The sequence below is a fragment of the Geospiza fortis genome, unplaced genomic scaffold (genome assembly GCF_000277835.1).
Source record: "Geospiza fortis unplaced genomic scaffold, GeoFor_1.0 scaffold41, whole genome shotgun sequence".
NCBI classification, from domain to species: Eukaryota; Metazoa; Chordata; class Aves; order Passeriformes; family Thraupidae; genus Geospiza; species Geospiza fortis.
In genome coordinates this window covers 850,660-860,865 of record NW_005054299.1, presented here as the reverse complement: position 1 = coordinate 860,865, position 10,206 = coordinate 850,660, and the positions used below count along the sequence as shown (strand labels likewise).

Here is a 10,206-nt window from a genome sequence, read left to right as displayed (position 1 = left end):
CCTGGAACACCAGTGACCAAAAATGTAAATTGTGTCACAGGTGAGCTGTGGTCACTGCCAAAGCTACCTGCTCTCCTCTGTAAATGCTTTTCATGGGCTGGTTGGGCACCTTACCTCTGTGCCTTGTGCCTTGAGTAATTCCAAATGGGAACGCTTCAGATGGTGGCATAGATTTTTATTAATTCCAAAGTATGGGAACTTTTCTTGGGTATTGCAGTTTGTTTAGGAGCACTTGAAAAGTATTCTGAGGACTTCTGTGAAGCAATCTGAGCATGACAGCTTTTTTTCATAATTTATTTTAGTTTAGGAGAGAGCGAGCTTACTTGTTAAATTCTGGAGTGTGGCAAGTTTTGGATTCTTTTAAAAATTGCAATACTAATGAATCCCTTGTATCATGTTAAAGTAACCACACACCATTTAAGAAATGTAACTTACTTATTGGGTTTAAAAAGCAAGATAAATGTTACTAATCACTTTAAGAGATTTTGTGTGTTAATTGTTTTAAGATACAAGGTCTGATATTTTAGATAAAATGTTCTGGTTTTTAAAGGTGCAGACCAGAGAGCAGATACATACCTTGAAGGAAAAGACCAGCTGGGAGGTTGGTTTCAGTCCTCTCTCTTAACCAGTGTGGCAGCAAGGAAAAAGGCACCATACAAGTAAGTGTGTGGATTGCAAATACATTTCTAGTCCATTTATTGAATATTGGGCTTTTGAAAGTGTGCACAGTAGTGTATAAACAAGAGAAATCAAACCAGTACCAAGTATCTGATTTGTGTTCTTACATTTTCAGTATAAGGGTTTTCTCATAGTAGATTGTAATTCATTTACTGTTTAACTTTTTTCTATCATAATTCTAATAATGTTTTCATTCTTACTAATTTAGGAATTATCAGATACAAGTGGATTTTTGCTATCTCTCCCACTCCCACAATTAAAGAAATTCTTTGGGAAGTGCAGTGTGCAAATCTCCCAAGATCATTGGCTTGTGAATTCAAATTAGGCTGTAGGGAATTGGGAATAGCTGTGTGCTTGTGCTCTGCTGGAGCTGTGGCACACCATTTGTCTCCTGGAAGATGGAAAGCATAGGGAAGGGGAATGTGGCTCAGCTGCAAGAAGGCTGTGCAATTTTGGGAAATGTATTGGCTTAAAAAGTAAATAATGCTTCAGTCTTTATTTAATCTGAAATACTCATGCCCTAGATATCTAAACAATCTGTTACTTGCACAACAAAATTAAAGGAGGAAAATAAAGTTGTTTGCTCGCCGTGGATGGTAGTACAGGGTATATTCATGGTCAGTTAACTCAGGATGGAGCCTCAGACTCACCAAAACAGGGTTTCTGTGTGCATTGACTTAAGAATATCCTCATTAGAAATCAATTCTTAGCATAGATTTTTCCCTGGGATTTTGTTTTCACTAAAATCTTTCCTGCAGGACTCTGGTGGTTCATGGCTTTACTGTTGGCGAGAAAGGGGAGAAGATGTCTAAATCTGTTGGCAACGTGGTTGACCCTGATGTTGTCATCAATGGAGGCGAAGTAGGTCAAGCTCCTGAGTTTCTCAGAACTGCCACTTAAAACCTTTCACTGCCAGATTCTGCAGCTGTCTCGTGGCAGAACTCTGTCAGGCTCTTCTTTGGCTATACTGCAGTTCCATTTGGCTGGTCTGAAAACCTTGACTTGTGCTGCTTCTGCTGTAGTGCAAGAAAACTCCTCACCTTCATTCTCTACTAAGAGAAAAGAAAATTATTCGGAGGGTGTATGATGGTTCCTTTTTACCAGTGTTGATGGAGTAATGGAGAAGAGGAATAATAAAAACAAACAAAAAATTAAAATAATGAACCTCTGCTGTGAAACTGACTGAAGTTTACCAAGTATGGCAGTGGAGCAGTCAGATGTAGCAGCTGCACCCCAGCAATCTCTCTGCTCTCAGGCTGTTATTGACTCTGGAAACTTCATTCCCTGGTCAGGGAGGTTGCACTGCAGTGCATTCATATGCTCTGAATTTCCCTCCCTCCCCAGTCCCACTGTTGCTATTTCTGAGGCTGCTGAGCAGATTTTGCAATTCACTAGACAAAAGAATCAATCCTTGCATGACTTGCTTATCTGATACACACAATTGTTCCTACTCTTTCACAAAGGAGAAAAGCCGTTTTCAGAGTTGAAAACAGTCTGAAGGGGAAGAAAAACCTATTTAGTTTTAGATACTAACATGGCTGTTTTAATGAGAAGCATTCAAAGGATTTAAGGTTGCAGATGAGTTTCTCTCAGCTTACCTGGGTTCTAGCACTGCCTGTACACAGAGTGCTGCAGGTGTGGGTTACTAAAAGAGGGGGAAGCCTCCAAGCACAGTAGCCTCTGGGCACATAAAATTATAGGTAGTCCTGCGTGGAACAGGGAGTTGGACTGGATGATCCCTATGGATCCCTTTCAGCTGGAGATATTCTATGGCTCTGTGCTTTCCTGTCTGTCCTCAGGATCACACCAAGGATCCTCCATACGGTGCCGATGTTCTCCGCTGGTGGGTGGCGGAATCCAATGTTTTCGCAGAGGTGATGATTGGGCCTGTGGTGCTCAGTGCTGCCAGAGATGACATCAACAAGGTAAGAGCTACCACTGCCAACACTATTCATCCCAACAACAGGTCCTCTTGTGTCTTGCCTGCAAAGTTTTCCAGTCTTTAGCCTAAAGAAAGCTTTTCCAAGCTTATTTAGGGAGGTACTACTGCTTTTTACACCTGTGGGTCAAATAGTAAAGTGTGCTGAGAAAAGACACATTTCACAGCTTTGTGCTTTGTGAAAACAGCCAGTTGTTATTTTTCTCTAGGTCCTTTTGCCATGTGTTCTTTATGATGCCTTTGTAACTATTCAAACAATCATTTTGAAAAGCAGTCAATTTTAGCTAGTGATGGAACATGAGCATTTTGTGTTTAATCTAAAGGGAAGGCTAATAATGTTTAATTGTCTGGGTTGTTCTAGCTCCGGAACACACTACGCTTCATGCTGGGAAATGTGGAGGGCTTCAACCCAGAGACAGATTCCATCCCCCCTGCAGAGATGTACATAGTGGATCAATACATGCTGCATTTACTGCATGAATATGGCAGCAAGGTAAGGGGAATTGTGTTTAGATAAACATGTGTGTAATGTTTTCCGTTGGCTTTATTTTCTTTAGATATGTGAGTAAAATGTGTGTGTCAGGCAGGCACATTACAACCACAAAGGATCCTTCAATGCAATGCGCACTCCTTTAAGCCCGTCTCAATTTTTGAGGACGACTTTTAACATTCTTAAGTTGGACATCAACCAGATTTTTCCACTCACTGCCTAAGGCCTCAAATTAGAAGTCTTTAAAAATAGTTAGATATTAAAAAAAAACAAACCCAAAAACTAGAGCTTTGGAAATTTGCTGTTGTACAGAACTTTGACATTTCTGTCACTCAGAACCATTTTGCTGAAACCATGGGCATGGTTTCTGGGGTTTCCCCTTTTCTTTCCACTCAGACTTGAATGGATATTATTTCTTTGGCCTAACTGTTAACTGACTTAACTTTTTTTCCCCTCCAACAACCTTTTAAAGTTTCTGCCAGACCTTTTGCCACTCATTCCATCTCCTGTAAGTTTAGTTTATCAGGGGGTGTGTGATGCAAACCAATGCACTGTTCTTACCTCCCTCTCCCAGGTTACAGAAGCTTACAAACAATATGATTATAGCAAAGTTGTTCGACTGCTGCAAGCATTCTGTTCCAGAAGCTTGTCTAACTTCTATTTCAGCATGATCAAGGACAGGTGGGTTCCTTCCTGCTGCCTTTAAAAGGGAAAAAAGAAAGGAATGGGTCTGAGATGGAGGTAATAAGGTTGCACGTGAATGCTGAGTGAACACAGGTATCTCCAAAGACCTCTCAGTGCATTCAGCTGAGTGGTTGTCATTGTTGTGCTCTCTTCTGTCCACTGGTGGTACTGAACACTTTAAAAGGTCATCAAATGAGCACATTTAAAACCAATTAAATATTTAAAGACAGGGTCTTGGATCTATATTTTTACCCAGAAAGGGTGTGCATCTGAATTTGGAAAGACAGGAGAAGAGCTTTTAGCAGTTAGCTGTGCAACTCAGGGTATTTATCTGGTTTTTTAGATCAGTGAAAGAATCTTAAGGCTGTGACCGATACTTGTGTAAATGTGCAAGGGCTGTTTCATGGGGTAGGAGGGGTGGAGGTTATACTCATCTATAGTTGCCAGAACATGAGTAAAGGAGGAGTGGGGGGAAAAGAAGCCCTAATGCTGAGGTTTACAAATGAACCAAAGGGCTGACAGCTCCAGGCTCAGCTCCCTAAGGACAGATTCTCTCTCCCGCAATTACCGTGCAGAGAATCTCCTTTCCTGTGGCTGCAGATGCGGATGGTCCTGTCTGCAGCTCACTGTGCTTTCCTAGGGAAGGGCACTCCAGAAAAGCTTTCCTTACAAAGGCTGGGCGGGTCAGACTTCTGCACGTCCACCGGCAGTCCCAGAAGTGTGGCTTTTGAGCAGAAACATGAACATAGGAATACCTTCCAGCTTTCCCTGCTGTCTTGCAGGCTCTACTGCGAAGAAGCAAAGGATCCTAAGCGTCGTTCATGTCAAACTGTGTTGGCAGAGGCTCTGGACATCATCATCCGCTCCTTTGCACCCATCCTGCCCCACTTGGCAGAGGAGGTTTTTCAGTACATCCCTTACAAGAAAGGTAAAGCACATACCCACTGCTAAGCAATTCCTTTAGTGCACTGTTTAATTGCACAGTTATAAGGAATGCAATTACAGAAATATGCCGTTCTTTTTTGTTTATTTCATAAACACCCAAATAGACTAAAATAAGAATTGCTTTGTTTTGCTTTCAAGACTCAGAGGGTGTGTTTCGTACTGGCTGGATTAATGCAAGCTCAGCATGGAAGAAGCCTGGCATTGAGGAAGCAATAGAAGGTGCATGTGCAATGAGAGACTCTTTCCTTGGATCCCTCTCTGGCAAGAACGCTTTGGAATATGAAGTCATCATTGTAATTGAGCCTGGATTGCTGTTTGAATTAATGGAGGTAAAAAAATGCAACTAAGAGTAGTGTTGTCTGTGTGAAAGCTTTCTTCTGCTTTGTACTTACCAGAGAATCACAGAACGGTTGAGGTAGAAGGCACTGCTGGAGCCTGTACAGCACAGGTCCTTGCTCAGGCACGCCTGCTTACAACAGGCTGCCCAGGCCTCTGTCCATTGGTTTTTGGATAGTTCTGAGGATGGAGATCCTACCAGCTCTCTGGGCTGCCTGTGCCCAGTATTTGATCACCCTCAAAATAAAAAATCAGCTTTGGTTTTTTGGAGGAGGACCACCTTTACCCTGCTGGCAATGCTCTAATGCAGCATCCCAAGGTGGGATGCTGCTGTCCCTGTCCCTGGCTTATGGGCAGGTGCTTGGCCCTCAGGCACCTTTCTCTTGGCCACTGCAGTTCAAGTCTGTCCTCCTCTTCCTAGCAGGAGTAAATCAGACTCTTGGTTCAAACCATCCACTCTGATTAGGAACCACAGCTCAGCATTTATTTTCTAGACTGGATGGTGCTGAGAAACAAAACCAAGTTCCAAGTCTGAAAGCTCTGTGTCCCCCAGGCACTGCAGGCTGAAGAAACTTCCAGTGTTTCCCAGCTAAATGAGATAATGATGGCTTCCCAGACAACCCTGCTGAGCGAGCTCCCCAAAGAAATACCTTCAGATGCAAACATCATAAAAGGGACCTTTCTGATTAACTTGGAAGGTAAGAAAACCATTCCAGACAGACTCCTGCACTACAACATGGGGTTGTTCATGGCTTGAGTCTTACCTACAGCTCCAGCCTCTCTCTTAGCAATTACACTTTCTTTGACAGGTGGTGACATCTGTGAACAATCTTCATACAAAGTTATAGCCCAACCCATTGCCAAAGCAAAATGCCCTCGCTGCAGGAGATACACAGCCGAGTCCTCAAGCACTCCCTGCCCACGGTGCCTCCAAGTCCTTGCTGCTGGAAAGGGGAGCACGTGAAGACAAAATGCCTATGCAAAAGCTGCTCCAAAGTGGCTGAAGCAGCAGGTCTGCAAACTGGAACCTAGAGAGGCAGATGCTTAAGCCCCAGCCTGAGCAGGAGTATCATGTATTTTGGGGAACCTTATATGTGTGTGTATATATATATAAATATATATATATATATAAAAACACACAACTTGTGTATATCACTTTTCAGCTTAATAAAAAGGGTGGTTAAAAATAACTGAGTGATTTACTTGTTCTTAGCAACCTGTGTTCTGTGGAAGTTCACTTCCATTTAAGAGAAAATCTCAACCAGCTCTTGTTTAATTTTTACACTGGCAGCTGGTAGTTCAGCATAACCCCAGAGAACCAGTCCTCTTTACAAAACAGAAGAGAAAATGGTGACCACCATTCCCTAAAAGGCAGGAAAAGACACAATGAAACCTCAAATTTTATTTAATCAATTTACACAAATCCACAGCAAAATAAACACAAAATAGCACTATATACAGAGTATTACTTACAGTACATTACAGATTTGATTGGTGTAGTGTGTCAGCTCTGACATGATACTCAGTTACAGTAAATTCCTTTACACAGCTGTACCAGGATAGAGGAATGTAATGCAGGTAAGGAACACACTGCTTTCCTCAGGCTCCATGATGACCAAATCTCACACTCACTCATTTCTGCAGAAATGTGAGGTGTTGTCAGGCAAGGTGGTTATGGCACCTGTACAATACCGCCTCTTCCATTTTTCCTTTACAGCTGTTTTAACCTCAGTTATGGAAGTCAGTAAAGAAGTACAATAGAACATAGACCAGGGAATTTTACTGGAATTCTGACTGTTCTTTGCTTTGTCTGTAGGAAGTCAAACATTCAGTATCAAAGCAAGAATCCTTCACCAGCTGCCTTGGAGTGCAGTGATCAGGAAGTGGGGCTGCAGAACAGATGAAGGAGGCTGTGTGGAGCAAGCCACCTGCATCACCTTTTTGGGGGGGAAGTCAAACCCTTCGATAACAGCAGCACATACTTCAGAAAGATAAGACTCAATTCCAAATTCTGTCTCTAGCAAGGCAGAATATTCCACATGTTTCTCACATGTAATACAGGAAGAGCAGGTTACAGGATGGAGCTGATAATTTCAGCTGACAAAGACAAAAAGTTTACACCAATTTCATTTTTCTCTCCTGGCTTCCTTCAGACAAGTAGTGAACAGGAGTCACCAATGCCAGATAACCATGTTCAACACCATTCCAATAGTGAAAATACTCACTATAGGATTCCCTGTAGGTACCATCAATAAAGTGTGGGTTTTAAGGCTAAAGTACTCAGTACTATCAATCTTCAGAGAAGTTAGATCAACTTTCTAAGCATTTTTGACTACAAGTTAACATGTGCAGAGATTCATAGCATACTACATCTCCTACAGTGATAAGATGGAGGAAAAATCTTACAGTAAGATATTCCTTGACCTACTTGAACTCAGCAGAGCTTAATAATAATGGAGAGGGATGTAAATCCAGTTGTAGCTGAAACCCAGTACCCCAGAGACAGCATGGGGAGAGCTGGACTAGAAGTCCATACTCATATGTCTGGACAGTTGGGTTCTCCTTCCCAGGCTGCTCTCCCTTTTGCCTAAGGCCCCAGCATATTTCATCCTACATCAAGTGCAGTTGTCATTGTCACATAATGCAGTTACAAGGTGTGAGCCCAACACCAGCCCGAGCTTCTGAAAAAGCAGTATTGGCTTTACATGGTAACTTAAGAGACTGAGGTTCTTCTTGGGTCTAATTCTAAAGTTGCTTTTGGAAAACAAATCATACATGGAACATTGAAAGTGCAGCAGTTACTGCCAACATGAAATACAGAATTTCACAAGATGTGATTGTGTTGTGAGAGTAAAACTGCTGTCAAATATACCCAATTCAAACAACTGCATAAAGCGCTCAAGTCAGAAATAAATAACAAAGCAGTTCAGATACTGATAAGTGTACTAGAAACTAAACATATTCTTACTAGTGCAAAATTTAAAATATACTCCAATTTAAAATTACCTTCTGAAATTCTGGGATGGGGAGCATTGTTCTTTTTGTTGCTTAACCAGAGCCCTGTGGAATTTTCTTCCCATTAAGTTCAGCTCTGTGTAGGAGCCTGCCCTGCTCCACCAGCGCTCAGGCAGGAATGGCCTCGACAGCCTCAATGAGGTTGAGGGCCAGGCTGTACTGCCCGTGGTTCTCGGGCAGGTGCTCGATCACCTTGCTCACCAGCCTGGCTGTCGTTGCAATTGGCACTTCCACGTTCTGGATGTCCTGGGGGTCCTGTGAGAAACAATAAACTCAGCATCTCAGTCACGTCACAGCTAAGCCCTCCAGAACCTCTGTAAGACCGATTGCTAATGTTTATAAACATAATCAAGCTGATGCTTTGACCCATGAAACTGCTCCATGAAACAGAACTACCATGAGGAAAAATGGGGGGAAAACATCCTATTTCCATGAGTAAGAAAGGGCCACTCAGATGTAATCTCTGGCTCGGTGAACAGAAACCTCAGAAAATCAACCTGTTCTCCGAACTGGAGCTTCACTTACCATAGCTTTGAGCCACGTGCTCAGTGTTGGAGGAAGCCTGGAGAGGAGTTCCATGCCATCCTTGATCTGTCCATGGAGCAGAGCGAAGGCCAGCCTCTGTCCAGCCAGCATGAGCAGCTGGGATGCCAGCACTTCTTTGTCAGCAACCTGCAGGAAGGCCTGCAAGCAGAGAAACAGAAGGGACTAGAAACACTTTCAGTGTGACAGCTCACTTAGCTGGAGGCCTGAATAGCTAAGGCTTGATACTAAAAGGACAAATAGTCTTTGAGACTGTTTCTTGTGTTATGTGTTACTGTTACAAAGCACAAGATTTAGGAGCTCCAGAGCAGCACAACATAGAGAATTACTCTGTACTTTACAGAGATTAGCAGGAGCGCAAGATGTCTTACAGTTCAGCAACATTATCCCCCCCTCAAGGAAGGGAAGGGGTTTTTTGTCCTTTTTTGGTTTTTTCCTTTCTATCTCTATACATTACAGGCCAAAGAAGTCAATTCCTGAAATTTTCAAATATAATGAAATTTAAAAGGCCATCTAGTTATACCAGTAGTGTAACTCCCTGTCATTTCCACTAGCTGCATTACACAGATTCTTGCTGGGAAAATGGAAAAATAAAAGAATTATTAGCCCTGAAAAGGTACTTTTATAGTCTCTGACTTCTCAGCCTGGGGATTTTTTGAGCTTGATACATCTTGCCAAACCCTTCCAGGCATCTTAAGTAAGTAAAAAGTAATTTTAGCAGAATACATGACAGTGTTGTAAAATGTTAAAAGCTGTTCTTACCTCTTCACCAAGATGATCCATCCCACAACTGTACAGTTCACAGACATAATGCCTTCTGACCAAATCCTCAGAGATCTGAAGATACTGAGCCAGGTCCGCAGCCAAAGTTGGCCAGTTCTTCCCCTTCTCAAAAGGAAAATAATCCTCTTCTGAGACTTCTCTGTCCTTCTGTGACGAACACAGCGTTTGAACTGCTGCACTCACAACTTTGAGCAAGAACTTTAAAGCAAAAATCACAGGTTACCTCAGGAGTATCTGTAACTTCAGAAGTTTAAGACCTTAAGTACAGAACTTGTGCCTACCTGCTGTCGTATGGATAACACATTTGGATCCATATCCCCACTAGGTAGCAGCTGAATTGATGTTAGGTCTTTGAAAAATGCATTTCTGCCCTAAAATTTAGAACCAAAGACAAGTTTCAGGCAATACAACAAATCCACTCTGATCCAATACTAAACAGCCCACTTATTTCTCAAATTTATTTTGTGCTGCATCTACTCAAAGAGCAAATTGAGACCTTGAGTAAGTGAAGACAAAAAGAGAATGACTAATAGTAATAGTTGTATGTAGAAGAATGGAGACACAGGAATAGGATCTGATTTTACTGAAGCCATAATATGCACTCTTAAATGACAAAAGGTAGTATAATGTTTTCTGCTAACAGATAAACAAAAAATACAAAACAAATGGAATTTGAGCTGTGGTAAAATGCTAACATCAGACTCAAATGGCTTGATGAGAACTTGCAGACAAGAGTCTACATCAAAAGGAAAATAATATTCTGCATTTATAAATTTCCAGTAAATCATTTAGG

General features: G+C 42.0%; 2 protein-coding genes across 2 annotated transcripts in view; one reads left to right on the top strand and one right to left on the bottom strand.

The window, feature by feature from the left end:
• IARS2 (isoleucyl-tRNA synthetase 2, mitochondrial) overlaps positions 1 to 6,262 on the top strand; it is a 25,982-nt gene extending 19,720 nt beyond the window's left edge. Inside the window, exons 14-22 of the mRNA XM_031060660.1 lie at positions 551 to 659; positions 1,437 to 1,539; positions 2,478 to 2,603; positions 2,979 to 3,110; positions 3,682 to 3,788; positions 4,574 to 4,719; positions 4,875 to 5,065; positions 5,626 to 5,770; positions 5,882 to 6,262. Coding sequence (XP_030916520.1) covers positions 551 to 659; positions 1,437 to 1,539; positions 2,478 to 2,603; positions 2,979 to 3,110; positions 3,682 to 3,788; positions 4,574 to 4,719; positions 4,875 to 5,065; positions 5,626 to 5,770; positions 5,882 to 6,036 — 1,214 coding nt within the window. The 3' untranslated portion in view covers positions 6,037 to 6,262. The remainder of the gene's footprint in view (positions 1 to 550; positions 660 to 1,436; positions 1,540 to 2,477; positions 2,604 to 2,978; positions 3,111 to 3,681; positions 3,789 to 4,573; positions 4,720 to 4,874; positions 5,066 to 5,625; positions 5,771 to 5,881) is intronic.
• A 190-nt stretch (positions 6,263 to 6,452) lies between these two features.
• Positions 6,453 to 10,206, bottom strand: part of RAB3GAP2 (RAB3 GTPase activating non-catalytic protein subunit 2) — a 43,072-nt gene continuing 39,318 nt past the window's right edge. The window contains 4 exon segments of the mRNA XM_031059494.1: positions 6,453 to 8,342; positions 8,613 to 8,771; positions 9,393 to 9,611; positions 9,695 to 9,784. Of these exon segments, the coding sequence (XP_030915354.1) occupies positions 8,196 to 8,342; positions 8,613 to 8,771; positions 9,393 to 9,611; positions 9,695 to 9,784 (615 nt within the window). The 3' untranslated portion in view covers positions 6,453 to 8,195.